Source organism: Parasteatoda tepidariorum, chromosome 2 (genome assembly GCF_043381705.1).
Source record: "Parasteatoda tepidariorum isolate YZ-2023 chromosome 2, CAS_Ptep_4.0, whole genome shotgun sequence".
Classification (NCBI taxonomy): domain Eukaryota; kingdom Metazoa; phylum Arthropoda; class Arachnida; order Araneae; family Theridiidae; genus Parasteatoda; species Parasteatoda tepidariorum.
The window spans coordinates 89,097,815-89,122,871 of NC_092205.1; the positions used below are offsets into that span (position 1 = coordinate 89,097,815).

General features: G+C 33.2%; 1 protein-coding gene across 1 annotated transcript in view; it reads left to right on the forward strand.

Moving 5' to 3' along the window:
• The window catches only part of LOC107441842 (Friend leukemia integration 1 transcription factor), a 179,708-nt gene that overhangs the window by 132,854 nt on the left and 21,797 nt on the right, over window positions 1-25,057 (forward strand). The window contains exon 6 of the mRNA XM_071177879.1: window positions 12,936-13,016. Within this exon, the coding sequence (XP_071033980.1) occupies window positions 12,936-13,016 (81 nt within the window). The remainder of the gene's footprint in view (window positions 1-12,935; window positions 13,017-25,057) is intronic.

Genomic DNA, 25,057 nt, shown 5'->3' on the forward strand with positions numbered 1-25,057 from the left:
GTAAAAATATCCTCGGTGGTAGACGGTTCATGGGTTAGAGTCCCCTTGCCGACAGACTAACCATGTTGGGTTTTCGTGGTTTTTCTCCACATTTAACTCAAATGCAGGTGAGTTCCATCAAAAAGTCCTCCACGAAGGCAAATTTCTTCCAATACTTGATTCAGAAGTTCTTTTGCCTTAAACCCAAAAAATTGGGTCGGCATGTTCAACGACGGTAATAAAATGCACCATGCTGTTTGGAAAAATTTTCAATATTTTCTTATCTGCATGATTATTTTAGGCTTGATACAACAAGCCTATTTACTTTCAGGCTAAATAGGAAATGTGTGAAGAAATACTCCGACTGAATATTCGTAGGCTTACTGTGATAAACCATCCGGATGGTCCGAAGACATGCCATCATAATTTTAATCCTTTGTTGATAGGATGGCTTCACCACTTTGATAATCCAAAGACATACGCGCAGTGCCGTAGCGAGCTTAACTCGCGCCCGGGGCACAATACCTTTTTAGCGCCCCCCCCCCATACGAAAACCATCTAATATTGTAAGTAAAATATACTCGCAAAGTAATAAATAAATAAAGTAAAATAAATAAAGCCATAGGCTCAAGCTAGGCATTAAATTTGAGACAAAAAATGTAGTTGAGAAAACAAGACTAGATTTTGAAATGTATATGATAAGCTANTGTTCAACGACGGTTGTAAAATGCACCATGCTGTTTGGAAAAATCTTCAATATTTTCTTATCTGTATGATGATTTTAGGCTTGATGCAACAAGCCTATGTATTTTCAGGCTAAATAGGAAATGTGTGAAGAAATACTCAGACTGAATATTCGTAGGCTTACTGCGATAAACCATCCGGATGGTCCGAAGACATGCCATCATAATTTTAATCCTTTGTTGATAGGATGGCTTCACCACTTTGATAACCCAAAGACATACGCGCGAAGTCCGGCATTTTACGATAGATCAGTTTAACGAGGACAGATACTGCGCTCTCTCGGTCTCTTCACAGGCTGATCCACCGGTTCACGAATCGCAGCCAATCAGCCTTGACTTTAATGATCTACTGAGAACTGTGTTTTACGATCAGTGGGACTTAAATGGTACTTTGGTAATATCCCGTCGACCTGTCAACGTACGCAAAAATGCACAAATCCTTTGGCGCCATCACAATGAAAAGCAATTTCCAAAATAAACATTCTTAACACATTAAATTTATCAAAGAATAATAATAAAATAAATTATAGTAAAAAAAATGGAAGTGTAAAAATACATAATAAAAAAGTATTAAAAAGAATCAAAACAAAGTAAAAACTTCTATTTTTTTTATAATTACTCATTGATCTGACCATATATATTATTATAAATCATTTGGCGATAATATCGGATTTTGGTGATAGTATCGGGCTTGGCGAAAATGGTTGACGGGATAATCCCAAAGTTTCTCTTAAATTTTTTAATTAGCCAATTTTATTTCTGAATTATATGCTACTTCTGAATAAGTTAGAACACATTAATGCCATTTCTGCCAACACGTTCCCCCTCCCACTTTGATGTATAGATTTTCGACCTAAGTTTTCGGAAAACCTAAGGTTTTAAAGAAAAACAATTGTTCTAATTTCAAGCAGAAGTTCGGTCGAAAATTAACACGACCCCTTTTATTTATTTCGTTTTTTGTCAAATCTGTGGAATTAATTATGTGAAACTAAACGTTCTTTACACCCGTTTTTGAAGATGCGTCGAAGAAAAAAATTTTTCAGAAAAATTAATCTTATTTTATTTTTTAACAAGCATTTTTTAGTTGTTTTAATTTGAAGTTATATTATTTTGATTATGATTTTGATTTTCCTATATTTTGCCTTTCTGTATTGAATTATTTTTGCATGTATTTATTCTTTATTTTCATGGAATGTTTGTTTTATTTGATTCTTTTCTTCTTATTTTACTTTTGGCTTTTTCTTTTATTTTGAAGATTTCAGGGAGAGGATGAAATTGAATGCCGGCTCCTTCAGCATCTATCAGGGTGGACACACTGGACCCTGCGAAATGTAAGTTTTAAACATACTAATGTTGGTTCCCTCCAAACGATTGACCCCTCCCCCCCAAAACAAAAGTTTTGCTTTACTAATGTGTACTGAAACAAGCTTTCTTCAAACCAATGCAATTGTGTTTTATAATTAAAGATTTTATAAAAATGAAAAAATTTAGTTTTTTCTCGAGTGAGAGCAACTTTTAAAATTGAAATGGTTTTCTTTTAGACATTTATTTATAATTCTTTTATCAGAAATAGATCGACCAGACCAGAAAATTTGTAAAGTTCGCATAATGAAAACAAAAGAAGAAAAAAGAAAAGAAAAATAAGCAGAACACCCTGAATAGCTTTTGATCTAATGATCAGATTTTCACGTTCTGGGGCTCAACCTTAAAAATTCTCAGGAGCTGTTCGACTGATTTTACTCAAATTTTGAATTTAGTGATATGAAATTGCATTCTTAAGTATTAAATGATGCAAAAAATTGTATATCTTACATTATTTTCGTATTGTTTCTTCGACCATTATTTAATAAAATAATAAAAAATAATCAATACTTACCAAAAATTATTTTTTGCATGGAATTTTCTTTGGATAAACGAATTTTATAATTGCGTGCAAAAATTTTTCAATTTGCTTAAAAATTTCTCGAGATTCGGTAAAATATACAAAAATTAAAATTAACATCAACATCCAAATTTTGGATCGCTTTCCTGACCAAACTATGGGGACCATATTTCCCAGATTGCATCTACCTCCTATATTTTTTTGGGAGTCAGAAATTCAAATCCGTCAGGAAAAAAAAGTATGTTTATGAAGGAGCAGTACGTTTTTGTGTCTGATTTTGTAACTTAAAATATCGTCTGCTCTAATTAATTAACATATTTAAGATCATCCCTTTGAAGAATGAGTCCTAGAACGTGAAGATCTGATCTTTAGATCAAAAGTTATTAAGGGTGATCCATTTTTTATTTTGAGCACTGCACTGTTAAAAATTCCAAGCCACGTTGCTCCAAAAATTAGTATTTATTTCCTAGCTACATAAATTGGAGCTGAATTTCACCATATTTTGGTATTTTCACTAGCTCCAAATATCAGTAAAAGGTTGCACCAAAAGTAGGTGTTTTGAAGAAACAAAACACCTATTTTCCTTCCTTCTTTTTTTTCTTCTTTTATAAAAATAGAGGAAGGTTGCACCATCATTAGGTAAGTATTAATTAGGTACGTAAGTAAGTTATTTTATGACATACGTCTAACCATTTTATACCCACAACCAAATTTAAAAAGACAACATAATATAAATGAACTTTAATTAATGCAAATAAAACATTTACCAACCTAATAGCTGGAAACTTGAAACAACATGCATTAGTCGTCCGAAACCGAGTTGTAAAGAAAACATGCCGTCGTAAACAAATATCGTGTTAAAACACGTACTAGTACTGATTAAAACACAACTATTTTTTTAAAAAAACTACCAATACCAACGTTAAAAAACTTAACAACTTTTAATTATTTTAAACATAATAGTGTTAGCAAATAAGAACATCATATCAAAGAACAAAACAGAAAAACCATCAGTGGCGTAACTAGATCACCAATCGCTTTTTAATTTATTGTCGCTTTCAAATAAATGATCTAGTTCACCGCCTTTAACTTATTATCGTTTTCAAATGAATGATCTAGTTCACCGTTTTTAACTTATTATCGTTTTCAAATGAATGATCTTGTTATTATAGTTTTCAAATAAATGATCTAGTTCATCGCTTGAAACGTCGTTCAGTTTACAGTCACCGTCAAAGTTTTGTGTTTTTTGTGTTAGTACTTTTATTTTGTGTTAGTGCAGTCAGTTGCACCATAGAAGTATTTCTCGATCATACCTCAAAATTTATGGTGTAACTTAAACAAAATGATCTTTCATTTAACTAAACTTCGGGGTAATGAGAAACTTTGCACTAAATACTGGTTAAAGATTTATCAATCCTTCTTTTTTCTACAGTGTGTACCTTGTCCAAAAAAGGTACCCATAAGCGCCAAAATATAAATTTCGAATCTTTATTGTTCAATAAAGGAATCAAACATCAAAATTTTTCGCTAATGCCAGTTTATGGAAATTTAGTAAGGTTATACTGTTAAGAATTTCGAAACATAATAAACCAGACTATCGTTGAAATTTGTTGCAACGTTAAAATGTTGTTTAGTTGAGCTGTGCTATGGTAGTTTTTAAACATGATGACACGATACTACGGTTCAACTTAAGTGGGAAAATGGTTCAGTTGCAGTAAATTTGCACCCTATTAGAGTTCAATTTACCAATATTAAGGCTCAATGCTATATTACTTTTCTTGAAAATGTACAAATAGCACTCGCATAGGGCAAAATTTGAACATTTTCCGACAAGCTAGTGACCAGAGTTGTAGCATTTTAAAAATTGGACACTTTTAAAAAAATTCAAAATTTCAAGCGGTTAAAAAAAAAAAAAAAAAGNGATGGCATGTCTTCGGATCATCCTCAGGGATGTTTCCCAGACCGTCGCCAATAGCCCATTGTGCACCTCTAGTGCGACGTAAATTAACAACAACAACAACAACCTATTAGAGTTCAATTTACCAATATTAAGGTTCAATGCTATATTACTTTTCCTGAAAATGTACAAATAGCACTCGCATAGGGCAAAATTAGAATATTTTCCGACAAGCCAGTGACCAGAGTTGTAGCATTTTAAAAAGTGGAAACTTTTTAAAAATTAAAAATTTCAATCGGTTAAAAAGAAAAAAAAACGGTTGATATTAATAATGTTTGGTATTTCTTTTCAAGAGTTTCTCTTTATGTAGTGAAAATTGCAAGGCACATTTGGAAGAAAAATTTTAAGAAATAAGCGTGATATAAAGTAATTTTTAAATTTTTTTAAAATAATCGCAATAGTTCCATATTTATTAAAAAAGATAGTACAATAAATGATTATAACAATAAAAATGTGCCGTGGTGGCTCAGGGTACAGAGCGCTTGCCTCCCAATGCTTCCCGGGTTTGTATCTCGGCAGTGACTGGCTGATTTGAATTCCGCACGCGCTTGCACCTACCACAGTGCTGCAGTAAAATATCCCTAGTGGTAGATGGCTCGTGTGTTAGAGTCTCCTTTTCGTCAGGCTAACCGTGGGAGATTTTGTAGTTTTCCTCTTCCATGTAACGGGTTAGTTCCACCAAAAAGACCTTCACGAAAGCAAAATGTCTCCCTATACTTGATCCAGGAGTTCCCTCGTCTTCTATATTGGGTTCAAAATTACTAGGGACATTGGTATCCGCAAATTGAAAATTCGGTCATAAAATTATAAAATAATAAAAATGTACACGAGGTACATTTTCGACGTTTAATATTTAGTCACTCTTTTAATTTAACATCATTAATTTCATTACTTAATTTTGCTTTCTACTATTTCGCATTTTGATCTTTATTTAAAACTAATCCATTTTTTTAATACTTTCCCTTTATTTTATTTGTATGAACTTCTCATGAATATAGAAGATTGCGGGATAAAAGGCGTCTCACTCAACAATCGATCGGACTGTGTTAAGTACTCAACAGAAGGAAAGAACGGCTTATTGCCCGGAGGAGGGGGGTTGATCTCTCACACAAAACCATATTTACCGAGTCATTAACCGTTGCCTTGTTTGCTGTCTCTCCTCCCCCCTTTCCCTCTACCAGTGCCGCCTCATCAAAGTCAATGGAACTTGTGGTTGAGTTATTTGCATTGCCTTGTCAGAGGATTGCATTTACAAACTTGAACGTAAAAATCATTAACAATAATAACAATAATAATAATTTTAAAATAAAAAACAATATCTTTTGTTGTAATGTAAGATTTTATGGGCTGTCTACAGCATTAAAAAATAATTTTCTTTATTTAAATGTTTTTATTTCATATAACCGTCGTTGAACAGCCGACACAATTTTATGGGTTTACGACTACAAATGTTCAACTCCGTAGCCTTGTAATTTTGAACCCCATCCAGAAGACAACGAAACTCCTGGATCAGTATCCCCAGGGGTATTGATTTGCTACGGGAACATGAAGGACTTTGTGACTCGACAGATTCAACGTGCATCAGTCACCATTTACTACACGGGGAGTCTTCGGCTGGCTGGGATCGATCCCACCAACTGTTGGACATGGGTCCAGTGCCCTACCTACCAGGCTATCATGCTTTTTAAGTGTTATTTTTGTTACCAGCTATGCTTTGCAATTCTTGGTATGCAGGCCTGGTTAGTAGGGCACTGGGCCCATGTCCAACAAGATCCCAGCCGTTCGAGTAATGGAGACTGATGCACGTTGAATCTGTCCAGTCACAAAGTCCTCCATGTTTCCGTAACAAACCATACCTCTGGGGATACTGATCCAGGAGTTCCCTTGTCTTCTGGATGGGGTTCAAAATTACAAGGCTACGGAGTTGAGCATCAGTAGTCGTAAAACCCAAAATTGGGTCGGCTGTTCAACGACGGTTATAAAATCAAATATAAAATTCTTGGTATGCAAAGTCTGAAATTTTTAAATACTTTATGTAGGCATAGCAAATGCTCTTTATGCAAATTATGAGAGTTAGTGAATCACATAGAGAGCACATTTCAAAATCATAACGTTAAGAAATACTACTTTGTTATTTAAATCTTGCATTGCTGTTATGTAAGACATGCAGTTTCGTAATTTCTTACATCCGAAGGCAAGATAAGTATTATAGATACTTTATCTAGACATTTTATCCAATGACAAATCTTTTTTTATGTATTGTTCAGTGGATGCAAATCTCAGAGAAAGAAACCACCTGTTACTTTTTTTCTTCGTTTCCTTTTCATAGAAAATATTATTTAGTTTACGACGAAAAAAATTAACATTTTGTTTGTTCTATAAATCCATTTTAAAAATGAAAAGACAAATTTTATTTTTACCGGATTATTTGATTTTTAATACCCAGTTAACATCTGTGAGAGGAATACCGGGCAATGGTCCTTAAGCATAATTCCATTAATTACGAATATGAACTAACCATATTTCATATATTGCTGGTTTGTCAGTTGGTATTGTATACAATGCCTCTGTGTATAGATTGTTTAATCATTTCATACTTTGAGAAGTGATTTTTGGCATAATGTACTATGTCTATGTGAAGTATTTAAAAATTCGCATATTTCATACTTTGCTAGGCCAGTTTTGCTGAAATTTTGATACCATGTGTTCCTTATTTAATAGCTTCTAATATTTTGGGTTTTTTTTACTTTTTTTTAAATCCTTTCTTTTTTTTTCTCTTTCAAACTTTTAATTTTCAAATGAACAACACATCAAATTATAATTCATCAAAGTAGCCTGACATAGTTCTTCATTCCGAGAAAAATTTATCCCGCAGTGGAGTGATCGTTATGACACGGTTCCCAGCAGAACACCGAAATCAAGCATCACTGGCTGCGGTTAGTGTGCGGGTGGGTGACCACTTGGATCAGTCTGCGTAGGGACCGAGGATGTGCGGTTTTGGTCCTCATTAAAATGTTCTACCATTAAGTGCTCAATTTCGCGTGCAGGTCGTTGGACTACCGAAGCAGGTTTGCAGTCCCCTCTGCAGAGGATCAAATTTGCGATGGCATGTCTTCGGATTATCCTCAGGGATGTTTCCCAGACCGTCGCCAATAGCCCAGTGTGCAACTCTTTTGCGACGTAAATGAACTACAACACAATTCAGAAAAATTGCTTGAGCGTTAAACCATATAACTTGTATATATGGAGCAAATTTTTCTGCACCCTCAATAAGTTGCTGAGTTGAACCTTATTAGCATGTAATCAAGTTTTTAAAGAAACCATAACATGTTTCAATTAATCAAAATATTAAGGTTTTAAAAATTTGAAGGAAGTTAAGATTTAACACATTTCGAATTTTCAAGCAGTGCATGTAAAAAGGCATTTTTCTTTTTCTTCCTTATTTTTTTAAACAAAAAATTACCAAGATGTTAAGTTTATTTGTACAAGAATATAAATATGTAACGAATGATTTGCTGTTTGAGACAATGGCTACCAGCAATGGAAGACGAAGACGGCAATTCCCCACAAATTAAACAAAATTTGTTTTAGTCTATTCGATTGATAACTTTCTTTACGAAATCTGATGCAACTTCCAAAGCTGAGGCAGATTTTAAAAAGTGTACATAATTGCGGCATCGAAAAATCCCATATGCACAGAGATATGCATAATTTATGTATGTATAATAATTGTACCTAATTAAGCAAAGGCTCGGCATGTTAATGAGAATGTTTGCAAGCAGATAAGGTAATTAAAAGTTCGAAAAGGGACATGTATTTGTATCTTCTGGAATTCCAAGTTAATGAGATTAACATTTCGAACGTGGGCATCAGAATTACTCATTAAGAACAAAGACTAGCGGCAAATTAAGCAAATCCTTATAATTAAAGTTGCGACTGGAAGGGGGGTGGCGATCACAGCGCCGAACAGCGTTTGAAACAGTCTCTAATCATATTATTCCGAGTAAAATGTCTTAATGAAGGCGAGAGAGTGTTGATAATTTGGAGCAGACAGGGGAAGGGATATCATCTCTCTCTCTTCAGCGCACCAAATTTATACAAATCCAAGTGGTGGCGAAGAAAAATTTTTCCAAATGAAATTAGACCCTTTGTAGAAAATCATCATTAAAAGCGCGGCGGCGGTTTGTTTCCACTTTCGTCCGGCAGCAAAATATATCCCAAAGCGCTCGTTAAAACTGCGCAATAAAAGAGTCCGGCATTCGATTCCGGAAGGTAATTCAATTTGTGAGTTGGGGACCGCTTCAAAAGCGATGAAGACTTTTGGGGTCCTATGTTTCCGTCAATTCGTGGTAAATAGTAGGGAGCAAACCACAAGGTTTGATCGTAGATAAGAGAAATTGAAGCTGGCTGACCGGTTATGGGGCGGCCATTTTATCCTAGGTTAGAAATAATGGCCAGACAGGAAATGGAACGGCACTGTTTCCCAGAACAATGGAGAGCGGTACTCGTAATTCGAGAAAATTTTGCGCCCAACAGATTATTATTTACATAGAAGCACCCATCACCACCATCACCCCCTCATCACTTCTCCGTTTTTGGAGTGAAGCCAATAATCCGCGTCTGTCTCTCTTTTCATTAAAAAGCGATATTAATAAAAATAATATAACAGGGGGTTATTTGAAATAGTATTATTCTCACTTTCTGTCTTTCTTTTCTTCTTATTTGTTCCATTGGAAAAAAAAGGATCCTTTGCAGGTATATTTATGTATGTTGTAATAATTGACGTCAAAAAGACTCCGCTAGAAAGGAGGTTGAGAAAAATCAAAGTGAAACTTACTTAGAAGTAAATTTTCCCATTTTTGATAACTTTGAAACTAATTTAAATGTAATTTAATACGGCGCCATGAGTAGTATAAAATACTGATATGAAGCAAAACGTTTCGAATAGATTTTGTTGGGAAAAAAATAATTCTTTGCAGGTACATTTGTAACAATTGACGTCAAAAGACTACGCTTCAAAAGAGGTTGAGAAAAATCAAAGTGAAACTTACTTAGAAATAAATTTGCCAATTTATGATAACTTTAAAACTAATTTAAATGTAATTTAATACGGCGCCATGAGTAATATAAAATACTGATCTGAAGCAAAACGTTTATAATAGATTTTGTTGGAGGAAAAAGAAAGATACTTTGTGGTTACATTTATATATGTTGTAATAATTGACGTCAAAAAGGCTCCGCTTGAAATGAGGTTGAAAAAAATCAAAGTGAAACCTACTTAGAAATAAATTTGCTATTTTTCTTAACTATGTAACTAATTTAAATGTAATTTAATACGGCACCATGTAATATAAAATACTAATATGAAGCAATACGTTTATAATAAATTTTATAGGGGGGAAAAAGATGCTTTATGGGTTTATCTTGTATATGTTGTAATAATTGACGTCAGATCTTTCTTACGTACAGATCTTTCTGCCTCCCTCAAAAGTTAGGCCCTTAAGATGGCCACTTGCAAATCTGGCCAAAACAGTCTGGGTTCTTTGGTCACACTTTATGTCCAACAGAGTACCAGGGGATGTCATATGATACCAGAAATTAAAAAAATATGTTTTGCAGTTATAAGTTATAATAATACAAATCGCTAACGTCTCTAGGCTCCACGGGAAAACAGGCTGAGGAAAATCAAAATGACACCATCAAAAAATTTCATTTTGCCATTTTCGATTACCATGAAACTAATTTTAAATATAATTTAATAAGTTACCATGCGTAACAAAAATCTCAATATGAAGCAAAACGTTTATAATAGATAATTTTGTAGGGAGAAAAATAGATCCTTAGCGGTTTTATAATCGATGTAATAGAATGTTAAATGATTCTACAGTTGGACCTCGATTTAACGAATTGATAGGGACCGACAAATCCGTTCGTTAAATCGAATATCAATTTTTGTAAATAGTATGGTATAAAAATATCAGTGAAAAATACCCTTAGATATTCAGATCATGAAAAAAAGTGATTATTATATACTACGAGCTTAAAAATCATAAGTTATACGTTAGGAAATCAAAGTTAAAATGTTTTTAATTCTTTAATGCTATTTGCTTTTAAAACTTAATACATAAATATAATTACACATTTGGATTGGGGTCAAAATTTTAAGTGCGAAAAATTCAAAGTTTTAGTTTTATGTGCGAATTTTTTACCAGCGCTAATTGTTCGTTAAATCAAGCCTAAAAATTCGTTAAATGAGAGCATTTCAGCAACCCTTTTTGTCGATTATTGTTCGTTAAATTGAGGCTAAAAATTCGTTAAATGAGAGCATTTCAGCAACCCTTTTTGTCGATTATTGTTCTTTAAATTGAGGCTAAAAATTCGTTAAATGAGAGCATTTCAGCAACCCTTTTCGTCGAGACAGAGAAAATACTCGTTAAATCGGAGAATTCATTTATTCAAAGTACGTTAAATCGAGGTTCAACTGTATGTGCTAGTATCTGAAACTGAGCCATATTTACATCCTCTATTACTTCTTTGATAATCTCTAATAAAAGCAGTCGGGGGTTCATCCAGAGCTGCCCACGTGACCTTCTGACAGTCTTTTTAGTAAGGGTTAATAAAACCTCTTGCATTATGAGTAATGAAACCATCATCTTTTTGCATCCCGATCCATTCGAAGTTAATCGAGCATGCACGTTGATAGGGCGCTCTACCAAACGCCCCTACTACTAATCAGTGTGTACTCAATCTCCACCCCCCTTATATTCTGTTTGCCTTCGAATCCCTTCCACGTGAGAGAAGAACAATTGACATACGCTCTTCATCAAAAAATTCTTCATCAATAAAAATCTTATAGCAGGGAATCATTTTCCTGTTGTGACATATTATAGGGCGTATGTACGCATGAAGGAACTGTAAAAGCTATGGTAACTTTCATCAAAACTATCATTCAGAATTAGAAAAAGAACGTTATTATTTGGATCAGAGCCGTGATGGCTCAGGGGATGAGGTGAACCAGGTTCGAAAATCAGCGATGGCTGATTGATACATATTCCGCATCCGGCTGGCACCGACCACAGTGCTGACGTAAAATATCCTCAGTGGTAGACGGATCATGAGTTAGAGTCCCCTTGCAGTCAGAGTAACCGTGGAAGGTTTTCGTGATTTTCTTCTCTATGTAAAGCAAATGCGGATTAGTTCCATGAGAAAGTTCTGCCCGACGGCGAATTTCTCCCAATACTTGACACAGGAGTTCTCTTGTCTTCTGGATTGGGTCACAATGACAAGGCTGCGGAGATGAACATTAGTAGTCTTAAACTAAAAATTGGGTCGGATATTCAGTGACGGTTATAAAATTATAAAAATAAAATAGGAGTAAAAGAGCTGTGGTGACTCAGGGGACAGAGTGTTTGTCGTCGAATGAAGTGCACCGAGTTCGAATTCCAGCAATGGCTGGTCGATACGAATACCGCATCCGGTTTGCACAGCCCACAGCGCTGACTTAAAATATCCTCAGTGGTAGACGGATCATGGGTTAGAGTCCCTTTACCGTCAGGCTAACCTGAGAGGTTTTCGTGGTTTACCTCTCCATGTAACGCAAACGCGGGTTAGTTCCATCAAAAAGTCTTCCACGAAAACAAATTTTTCCCAATGCTTGATCTAGGAGTCCCTTTGTCTTATGGATTGGGTTCAAAATTACAATTCTACGTAGCTGAACCCAAAAATTGGGACCGGTTGTTCAACGACGGTTATAAAATAAAATTAAAATTAAATGGTGCATAATTTATCAGTGAGTTTTACAAAACTTTAATAGATTTAAATTTGAAAAAATATATAAAGAAATAAATTGTAATCTGAATAGTATTTTAGGTAGAAATAGGTTTAAAAAAAATACTTTAACTTACCAATGCTTCAATAAAGATATATATATATATATATATATATATGTAAANTTTTATTTTTTAAAAAAAAAAAAAAAAAAAGTAATTGTAAAGAAATGAAAAGACAAATTTATATACTTTATATATTTTCAAAAATTAAAAATTAATAATGAAAATAACTCGAAACCACAATCGGTCTTCGCTTTCCATGGCTTGGGCCGGACATCGATAAATGTCCTGGACTGTTTGAGAACAGCCACGTTTGTTGGGAGCATGATGCTACAAACCGAGTGATATCTTCTCCATATTTTTTTCCACTATAAATTGTGGAAGTGTAAGTTGACCAGCATTGAAACATCGCCGATAGGTCTGTTAGTGTAAACTGAAACGTGACATCGAATTGAAACATCGCCGATAGGTCTGTTACTGTAAATTGAAGTGTTGACATCGAATTGAAACAAAGTTGGTTGTTTTACTTTTTGTTGTTGTTGCAGGTTATCCGCACAATGCCATAAGCGGGATGACGAAGACATCTTTAGACGCCCACACCCACCCACACATCAGAAATATGCAAGGTGAGTCCTTTTATTTCAATATATGTCACCGTGATTGACCGAAATCAAGAGAATGCCGACTTTCACCGGTGAATGTCAACCATCTTATAGTCGCTTCGGTAAATGTCCAAAATATTTGTTACATCCAATTTGATAATAATTTATTTGTTGATATCATTATATTTATTGGATAATTTAATATCTGCTAAAGATAGATTGGGAAAAATATCAGTGTTCGGAGTACAGGCTTAAATGCACACTGGACAGTGGCACATGACTTTAAAAAAAACATGGATGTAAGGCATACCGGGCAAATGTATATCGGGTAGTGGCACTGAACCTTAAAAAATATTGGTGTAGGGCATACCGGGAAAATGCATGTCAGGCAGGGGCATCCTAGATCTAGTTTTTATTTCGGACATTTATTACAGCTGCTATGTGATTGTCAACATTCACCTTTGGAAGTCGACAACCACCAATTTCGGTGATTCACAGTAACTTATACACTACTTCTTCAACGATTTTAATTCCAAATTCTTTTCCTGTTATTTTCGCAAAGTTTTTCACATGAAAAAAAAAAGAAAGAAAGAAAGGATGATTCCATGTATGCCGATAAAAATGACAGAATTTTTGAAATATCAGTAGGATTACAATAAATTTCAATCTCTGAAAATTTTTTCATAACATGATTCAGGGCTTTTCAAATTTATCCAAATCATGGAAGATTCTGTCATGGCTTCTTGTAGCATTTGAATATCCATCTGTTTTTAGTATTTCTTGCTGTATATAAATACATTTGTATCTACTTGGGGCGTGACAGCCGTTTTGAATCCAACTTCAACTATAACTCAAACATTTTCTAGAAGTTTGGTTTTTTTAAATGTTTAAAATAATAAATTGTCATGGATCATAATTCTTTAAGCTTATTACTCCTATTTTCTTAAAACTTTTGGATATCCTTTTATTTTTGAGCTATCTGAATGCAAATCTTCATTGAAAAAATTGTATTATTCACAGAAAAATCTCTTTTATGACTAAACTATTCAGCCTAATCAATTTTCGTAACTCGTGTGGGTTTTTCGAGCTATAAACACTAGAAAGAACACTTGGAAATGCGATCATTAAATCAAAAGTTTATTGAAAGTATTTAATTTTTGTGATGGACTGCACTGCATGGCTAGAACATCCCTATCGCGAGAATCAGTCAAGTGAAAAAGCTGACGAAATCAGGGATTAGAATAAATACTTCCTACATTTAAATAGGAAACAACGGGGCCTTATCCCCCAGGAATACTTCCACCCCTCTTTCCTTCACCGGGGGGTTTTTCCGAAATGCCAGTCACGTTTTTTGGATCTCATGAGGTCATGATCTCCGTGTGATCATTTGTGTTGGTCTGTCACCGAAATTAAGTGAGTGTCATCCCCCGCACGCTAAGGTTGCTCTGTGTTTTGATTTCGCCAAGTTACGCCAATCAGCTATGTGATGACCCATTTACATGCCAACTGACACAAACTTGAAATAAAATAAAAAATTATGGTGTTAAAAATATTATAAGTTTAATTTAAAAAAATTATAAGTTTAATAAAAAAATTATAAGTATAACCGCACTAAATATCTTGGAAATCGAATTATTTAAATTTATTAAAGTATGTTGTTATAATTTTTTTTTTAGACATTTATATCACATGAAACACTAATGCGTACATTGTCCGATGAAATTTCTTTTCTCAAGTTGGCAACGAAAATCTGAAACAAATTGAGCTTTAAGTTGGGCAAATATAAAAGGTTAAAAGTGAATTGTTCACGTAAACAGGCTTATCGATATTTTTTATGTTATGCTTATCAATTTTCCCAAGTAGCATAATAATTTAATGCTATATTTTTGTTTAGTGACGCTTAATAATTAATCCAGGAGAGATGTGCTTCATAGACAGACACAGGCCTGAAATTTATTGTTTATTGATTCAATTTATATATATATATATATACATTATTACACATCCTTATCTGAGGATAATTATTCTTCATTTAGAAATATCGCATTTATCAACTTAAAAGAATGTGTCCTGATGAAAACCTTTACGTTTTCCCATTAAAAGATTTTCTACCTATTTAATTTTATTCTTTTTCTTCAAGCAGTTCTACTTCTTTATTCTATAACTCTAAAGCTTATGGATTAAACCCGTAGCCTCAACTATTTATCTACAATACAAGAACAAGTTTTTTTTCGCAAAAATTACAAGCAAAATCAGTAGCCAAACTTGTTTTTTTACCACACCAAAACAAGTTTATTCTACAAAAGCATAGATATAAAGGCCCTATATTAGTAACTGTGCAATCTTATACAAGTAAATCTGTAACCACAACAGATTTTTAGCATTCTCTGTGAAACTTACTAAGTAAATCTATACTCGCACTACATTTGGATATTTTAAGATGTCAGCAGAATTCTTATCGAGCATTCAACTCTGAGATTTGAACATGGGTCACTTAATTAAGAGGCGATTTTATTTGCGAGGAAAAGTCTAAAATCTGTCTCGACCTAAAGGCTCTTCATATCTAAGTCATATTAAAGTGTAAAAACTATTAAAACTATATTGACCCATTAGAATGTCTGGAAACGCTTATGACCTTGGTTGACGCTTTGAAAATTCAAGATACAGAGAAGACTCTCCAAAATACAAAAGTAGAAACAGCCAGTAAGCTTTTATATTTGTGACGAAAAAGGAGATTATCCTGCTTCGTTCAAAGGAATCGGATGTGGAAACCATTTGTGGAAGTAGGTGACGACAAAACGATAGTTTTGTGATCTCCTTTCAATATTGTATCAATTAGACAATAAAATCGAATCGTTACAATTTTATTTATACGATGTTATAAAACACAAAATAATCGCTGGAGGCAGTTAATAAGTTAGTGCAAGTATAGAAAATAATAGTAGAGGGTGTGTAGCGTTTTTAAAAAGTCCATAAAGGTGCTTTTTTCAGTGGGTATTTTTAAAAAAGTGCTTAATTTTCCATTTTTCAAAATGAGATTTTGCCTTTACTATGTTGATTTTCGTTTCGAATTATGTAAAAAGGCACAGTTCACATTGTTCTATTCAACGTTTTCACAATTAATTCAACCCCAATCTATTTCGGCGTATTGTCAGTACGTAGCGTATGAAAACGCCATTCGTTTTACACGATTCAAAATTTCGCGATTTTTGACTATTGTAAAAAACAATATAAAAAAGGATTTTTCTTTTTTGACATGACGTTTAAAACGAGATAAAACCGTTAAGTGTCAAAAACTTTCCAACCATGTCTAATTATGATATTTTTTTTAAATGCTTAAAAATATTTTTTGAGTGCTTGAAAAGTGCTTATTTTTTGTTTAATAATTTGTCTACGCACCCTGTAGTAAAATGATTTGACAAAAGGTAAAGTTATCATATGGCACGCAAATCTGTATTTCAAATAATAGAATTTGATCTGATGGTTTTTAATCCATTTATGATTAAGATGAAAAAAATATTTTGTCAACACAACAGCTTTAAATAATCAAATATACATAAAAAAACAGGTATTTTATGTAATGTGTAAATAGGTAAATTCTATGAATTATTTGTTTCACATATAATATTTCCGAGTGTCGCTGAATTGAATTGTATATAAATCGAATGACGATCTTTATAAATCAAATGTTTCACAAAATGTTTTTAGGACATGCAAAGCTAGACTAATATGCATAAGTCCCCGATGAGTAAGCGAAGAAGTCTTGGGATCGCAAAACAATTTGAAAAGGAACGCCGAAAGTAATTGTAGTAGTTTTTTCAAGTATCTTATAGCACGTGCATGAGTACATTGATCATGTTTTCACAAAGCTCCCTTTTAACTTATAATAGTCAAGTATCGAAGAACGAAACAAAAAGTTGGAAAAAATATCTCTTCCATGTGGTCAAGATTTTTAAGCGCAGAAGGAAAACACAAAAGATTCTTTAAGAGCGTTCCTCACAAAATTTTATCAAATATATTGAAGTATAAGCTTCGTTTTTATGTAAAATTACACTTTTTTTAATTTTAAATTAATCGTAAAACTATATTAATATACTTGATATTAAAGTTAAAAACAAGAGACAAGGGCTGGACAGCTGAGACTTGGTTTGTGATTTCCTCTGCGAAAAGGCAGACGGGTTGTCCAACACTGCCAAAAACAAACAATATTTTATTTATTTTATTATTGTACTGTTTTATTTGAACATCCACTTCTAACGTAAGCTAAGCCAATTACAATTAGATGACAAAAACATATAAGTATCTATTTATATTTAGAAAATGTTTCAATATTTTGAGTTACAATGTTTAGCAACCTGTTTAATTATTAGTTTCTGAAACTGAAACTTTTGAATTGAATTTTATTAGATAAATAGAACTGCAACTTGAATGTTTTTACGCAGTTGAAACCGGTTTATACTTGTTTACGTTCATGTATTAATTGGTTAACATTGTAATGCATTACGTTAAAAATAAATACAAATGGGAAGTATATAAAAATCTCCTCTATAAAAATCCATTACATTTTTGTTTAAATATAAAAGTATTGCGTATAAACTCGTGCAAAACATGCAATTACTAAAACACTACAGTGTATCTAATGATTTGGTCTAATCATTGTAATATACTAATATAATACCCGATGTAATAAATATTTTATATTTACATAATATATCGTCTCATTTATTCAATTGCCGAATTTATATTATATAACGTCTAATTTCACCAAATTATACACGAATGTAAACAATTACAAACCGGTTTCAGTAGCGTAAAAACAATCTATATAGTATCACCTGATAATTAAAATTTTACATAGAATCCTATATTGCATCTAATAATTTGGCCAGAGACTGTATTTATATTTTTTCATACATTACAGGCAATTCTCATTAAGTTATTCTCCTAGAATTTTTTTTTTTTGTCAGACATTATTGATCTTTTTTTATTTTAAATTTTACCCCTCCCATTGGAATAAATATCTCCCAGAATATTGCATGATAACAATAGAACACGTACAAATATACAAAGTTTGAAATTTATTAGCATTTTCTATCCTTTAACGTAGAGTTCAGCAATGATTTTGGTCACCATTAACCATGCCAAACATTTCAGAAAACTCGCCAAAAAAGGTGATTAAAGTTCAGTCTTTCCGAGTGCTGAGATTTGCAGGAAATAAGTTCATTGTTTGAGGGGGAGTTGGTCAGTCTGGATTAGAGGTGGTGAAAATCACTGACCGCCTCTCTCTTCCCTCCCTTCGGTAAGTGATAGGATTAAAATGACACTTGCCGGATAATCGAAAGTATTTTTTTTCTTCTTCTGTAGCTTGCACACAAAAAAAAAAAGAGCAGAAAAGTTTAATCTTGAAAAACAAAGTGAAAAAAGTATGAGTGATATACATTTATTTCCGATTCGTTTGAATAAATCTATTTTTTTGGTCTAACGATTTTCTGGATTTGGAAAAAAGTACATTTTTATAAGTGACCATTCGACCCTTCTGTTGTCTCTGGTATAGTCTCAAAAGTATAAATGTTCTGCGAATCGAACGTAATTGTTTTAGAAGAATGGTGTGTTACACAGGAAGTAAAATATTTTTCGTATATGTAGTTTTAATGTTGAAACAGCACCGAAATAATTCAAATACATAACATGATTCAAATTCAGTATGGGAGTGTTTCACAAACTTATGACTTTTGTATACCCTTTCTAAATTTTTCGTAACGCTATGTACCACTAATAAAAAGTTTAATGTATTTTTTACTATAAAAAGATTTTACAAAAGTTGAAAATCACAACTGGCGGTTGACACCACTAAATATTAACTGTTAACTTTGCAAAAAAATAGCCAATAGAAAAATACGTAATCGTAAATTTTCATGGCTAGCTATGTTTTTAAATAATTTTTTTTGAAATAATGTCCCTTTGTTGCAAAGTATTTCGCATAAGAATGCGTACCCTCGCTAAACTGTTCCCGTACCCCTGGGGGTACGCGTACCACACTTTAGGAAACACTGCCGTATGGATATAAGTTTTTTAATTGCACTTACATAAATAATATTTTAATAGCTTTCTCGTTTTGTTAAAATGTGAAAAAGGTTTCAAACTGTTTATCTCATAATGTTCTATAAATCAAATTATACGATGACTTTACTTTTAACAAGAAACACATTTCTACATTTGGCAATTTTTTCCATAAATGAAAAGTTGAAAGGGTTAAAGGCTTAAGTGGCACTCAAATAACATACCGTAAATTAATTTTAAAGTTTTTGCGATCATTATTGCAAATAAAGATGTCCTCAAGTTTTCTATTAGAAAAATATATAAATCATTAACATTCTTTTCATGTCATAGCATTCGCAAACACGTTTCAGCATGTTGCCAAGAGAACAGGATTTCTAAGGTTACTCGAAGACTGTTCTTCACCAAATACACATGGTACATTCATCCATTTCGAAAATACTCAAAGATTGTCGCTTTTATCCATTTAAAACTGTGAAATTTAAATATTTAGGCAAAACAAAGTATTATCAAACTAATTCATTGGCATTGGGTTCAAAGTTCTTTCCCGGAAAAATCTAAATTTCTGTAAAAAAGACTCACGTTTGATGAACATAGTTTTCGAACGTCGCTTAGCTCACGCCAGACACCACTTACTCACTTCTAACGAACAAAATCCAATTTGTTTCACACTACACCTAACATTATATGTATTCTCAACTGGGTTCTGTGTTTATTAAAAAAGTCTTGCGTAAACTTCACTCATGTTATTATTGTTTAACAGTATTTTCGAAACTTTTTCGACATGGAAAAGAAAGAAAAAAAAGCCTCAGTTTAACCGTCTTACACTTGATGCAAAACCTCCTACGGTTTGCGTGACGGCAAGGGGACTCTAACTCATGATCCGTCTACCACTGAGGATATTTTACGTCAGCACTGTGATCGGTGAAAGCTGGATGCGGAATTCGTATTGACCAGCCATCACTAGGATTCGAAACCCGGTTCACCTCATTGGAAGGCGAACGTTCTTTCCCCTGAGCCATCACGGCTCAAATATCAGTTTTTATTATTATTAATTATTATTGTTAGTATTAATTACGATTTATTAGTTTTTTAAATGCTAGTGTGAAAAATGTATTGATTCGCTTTTTCCAAATGTAAGGTTATTTTTAATGGTTTTTAAAGAATTTTCATCGGCATTTTTTAGAATTTTTTTAGGTTCCCAGCAGTGTTTTTTCTTACTGCGGGTGTTACAGGTTGTATCTCTGAAGTGCCTTTCTGCAGCAAAAAAATTTTCTCTTTTCATTGGGAGGGGTGGGATGGAGGTGTTGAGTGGACACGTGATTAGAAAGAGTGTCGCACCACCATCACACTTTGGAATGCAATGCGAGGAGACACCAAAAGTGCAGAAAGAGAAAGTAAATATGTCTGCCAGGAGATAAATCCTTGAGGGTAAGGGGGTGAGGAAGATGTTTCAAGAAGTAGATCTGATATCGGATGTCATTCGCTATTAGATTTGCCGGCGCGCCACTCGAGCTTTCCGCAATTTCCGCACCTAATCCGCGCTCTTCTCCTCTCGCTTCTTCCGCATCTCTTTTTCGGATGGACGTGGTTCGGCACCTCGCTCTGTTTTTCCTTTCACGTAATCTTTCTTTTATCTTTTTCTTTGCACTTATATGTGTAGTCTTTCTATCTACTGAGTACCTCGAAGCTTATACTTAAAATTGGAACTGGCTCTTTTGGAGAAAAATCAGATACTATAGCACTACAAGTCAAATTGAAAAAAGAGAATTGCCTTTCTATGCAATAACCTTTCACTTTTTCATAAAAAAAGTTTCCTGAGCTGCGATGGCTCAGGGGATAGAGTGTTCTCCTTCCAATCAGGTGAACCGGGTTCGAATCCCAGAAATGGTTTGTCGATACGAATTCCGCATCCTTCTTGCACCGACCACAGAGCTGACGTCAAATATCGTCAGTGGTTGACGGATCATGGCTTAGAGCCCCCTTGCCGTTGGGCTAACCCTGGGAGGTTCTAGTGATCTTCCTCTCCGTGTAGCGCAAATGCGGGCTAGTTCTATCAAAAAGTCCACCACGAAGGCAAATTTCTTCCAATACTTGATACAGGAGTACCCTTGTCTTCTAGATTAGGTTCAAAATTACATGGCTACGCAGTTGAACACTAGTATTCGTAAACCCAAAAAATTGAAGTGTATTAATCTAATTTTAGGATTAATTTAAAATATAAAAAAAAGTGTAATTTTACATAAAAACGAAACTTATACTTCAATATATTTGATGAAATTTTGTGCGGATTGTTCTTAAGGAATCTTTTGTGTTTTCCTTCTGTGCTTAAAAATCTTGATCACATGGAAGAGATTTTTTCCCCAACTTTTTGTTTTGTTCTTCGATATTTAACTATTATAAGTTAAAAGGGGGCTCAGGATGTTCCTTCTTTACTGATAAAGAAAAAGGGGTGCGTTAACAATGCTTACATAAGACAAGACAATAAATTCACTTTATTGGGGAAAAAAAACTATTCTAACTATATATATATATATACTAGAGGGCTCCGCCCCCTACTCGCTACCGCTCGCCAACCCCCGATAACTGCTACGCAATTACATTTTTGTTCGCTTCGCCCACAAAATTAAAGTCGTTCTCCTGGAGATTAGCTGGCAATTTTTCATCACCAACATCACATATGGAGAATATGATAGGATTGTAAAATGTCAGAGGTCCTTGTTATCAGCATTATAAACTTATATAAAGCAATTTTAATACAAACAATTATATAAACTTATATAAAGCGAGGAAGCAATATTATTTAACACATTACTATAGGGCATTTGCCGGAGATTAATCTCCGTATTCGAAACAGACGTGGCAGAGCCTAACTCGGGTTGACTATATTTGAAGATGCCCCTTGATTCTCCCCAAGTTGTGATCGCCGTTGATCACTAAATTCGTTGATCACCAAGCTGGTCGATGTTGAAACGCAATCGTGATTCTGATTGGTTCAGATTGTAGCGTTTTTTTTTTTTTTAAATGTTCAACGGTACATGTGATTTCAGACGTCCGCTAGTTCTAAGTTGGATACCGGCCGGTAAGGTTATTTTTTCTTCTGGTCAATAAGATCGAAGGTATGCGGGCAGTCATAAAAAGGGACTTTAGAAAAAAATGTCATCGCCAGTCCGGTACCACAGACGCCATTTTCAATTCGTATTTCGCCAAATTTATGTGGCGATGGAGGTACACAGATTCTATTCATGATAAATTTAGACAGTATCTAACTGCTATTAGAGAATTCGGTGCACCGAAATCTGAGGATATTCTAGCTTAAAGAAGTGAAATTTTCAAATGTTTTATTGAAATATTATATTTTGGCAGCCATTCTTGTTACCTTGGTGTTCCGCGCAATCAGGAATGGCGCCAAACATAAGTTGCCAATTTCCGCAAGGGGCAACCTCAAGTATATTTTTACCCCTACTAACTGAAATCATTGTTGATCTTATAGGATGCCGGACGCTCCCTATGTGGTACTTCATCTCCCCCCTCCCAGTAATTTAAATTTTAAACTGAAAACAATTAAACATTATTTAAGAAATATCTGAAACTAATATGAACTGTTTCTCAATATTTCTGGCTGAACGATTTTTTGAAAGTAAGTAAAAAACAATTAAAAGTAAGAAAAAACAATGCTAAAATTAAAAATTATTTACAAAACCTACTTATATACAACATTTTTTATCAATTTCTTTTCCATATTATTCATTTTCATTTAAACGTCTTGACTCTTCAACGTTTCTTCGCCGCGCATTTCGCTGTCGCGTATTGATAGTACTGCGATTATTTTCCCGGTAATTTTGTACTGCTAAATTATGTTCAGCCCTATGTCGCTGTTGATATCTCCTAAGATATTTTCGGTGATCCATTTTTTATAAAAGATAAGTATTTTAAAGTAAACACTGTTCACGATATTTCACACATTCAATGCAAAATAAAAATCGCAACAAGATTTAGCTGGTAAGTTTAGTTGTAACATTTCTGTAGACAGCATTATTAAAAACTATTACCTTTACACACACATGCGATCTCAATTTTGATTGGCTGTTTTGTGGGTTACTAACCAGAAGTCTTCTATGATTGGCTATGTGTTATCATTCCGCTCTCTTACATATAAAGATATATATATATATATATATATATATATATATATATATATATATATATATATATATATATATATATATATATATATATATATATATATATNTATATATATATATAGATGCATAAATTCAAAATTAGAGGTTAATATTAAGAGTAGACAGAGGCTATTAGGTATGTTTAGAACATGTGCTATATTCTTCTATTATAAAGTGAATATTGCATATTAAAGGAAACATTGCGTTAATAATGCTTACGTAAAACAATAAATTCACCTTACTGAAGAAAAAAAAAACTATTTTAACAATACATATAAAAAAATTCAAAATTCGATGTTAATATTAAGAGTAGATAGAGGCTATTATGTATGTTTAGAGCATGTGTTATATTCTTCTATTATAAAGTGAATATCGAACATTAAAGAAAATATTACGATAACAATGCTTACGTATATAAAATCTATTGTAATATTATCCTTCTTACATCCGTCATTATCCGCCTTAAAAAAAAGTTATAAACTGTAATACAATGAAGGGAAAAGCTTTGCAATTTGATTAATTTTTTAAACAATGCAACACATTCAAGCAGGATATTAAATTCTTTTTATCGCGAAAAAATTCTTTGCTATGTGTAAAAATAATTTGATTTAAAAAAAAAATGCATTCATGTATTATAGGTAGATAAGGGAGGCTTGCGACTTCCTGATGAAGGGACACAAATATTTTCATCTAAATGAAAATAAATGAATAATTCTTGATTTTGGCATATTTTTATGAGCTCAAACAATGAAGTAGTGGTTAAGTAACTTTCAAAATAGTAAAAAAGTTCGATCTTTTTTAAAAACTGGTGATTTTTTCCAAATTCAAATATTTGCTATTCGCTTTAAGAAAATGAGTATTGAAATTTTACACCATTTATACTAGTGAAACAAAAATGTGTTCCTCTGCTTGATTATTTATTCTATTTCTTCGATTAAAGTTTATATTTTAGTTTATTTTATTGTTCTAATCATTCCGAATGAAAAATGTGAAGAGCACGGCATTATTCACCTAAAAAGAAGCACCTTTAGCTTTCCCTCTTGACAGGTATCATGAAGGAGAAGCAGTTTTACAGGGTGTTGGGGTTAACTGTACGGTCGGTGCAAATGAAATAACCGATGTGGTAGAACTTTCGAGAAAGGGAAGATTTTTTGATTGACCCCTTGGCAGTGTCACCCGAATCCAGTTCGGGTAACTACTACGTGCAGTATTTGTGATACCCGAACTGATTTCGGGCAGTTGGAAATTTAACGTTTCCATTTTGTGATGCCCGGGCTGAGTTCGTTTCTACTTTAGGATACTTAATTTACTATTTTCCTAACAGATGGCATTACTGGTTCTAGTTTTTTACTGATTAAGTGAAAATGTAGGCGATGCAATGAGTGTGATATGAGCTTGTATGCAGTACAGTGTTTTGGAATCTGCCATACTGTAAAAATTTTGTAAAATTTATGTATTGAAAATCATATTGTTGTGTTTTCATATATATATTATACTAGTTATATTATATTTAGCTTCAAAATTTTGTTTAATTTGCTCTAATTGAGTAAGATGTGTGAGTAATCCATTACTTTTTTTTATGTGTATGTAAAAATTATAAATTCAGTAGTTATTGCATTTTAAAATTTATTTTTGTAATAAAAAAAACATCTTCTAACTTTTATAATAATATAAAGAACAAAATTAAACAGTCAAAATATTTTTTCTATTTTTGGTCCATTTTTCTGAAATATATGTCACTGTTAAAAGAACTGTTGAAGAAGAAAGAAAGGGGTTCAAATAACTGTGACTATCTTTTTTTCTTGAGAATTAAATATCATAATC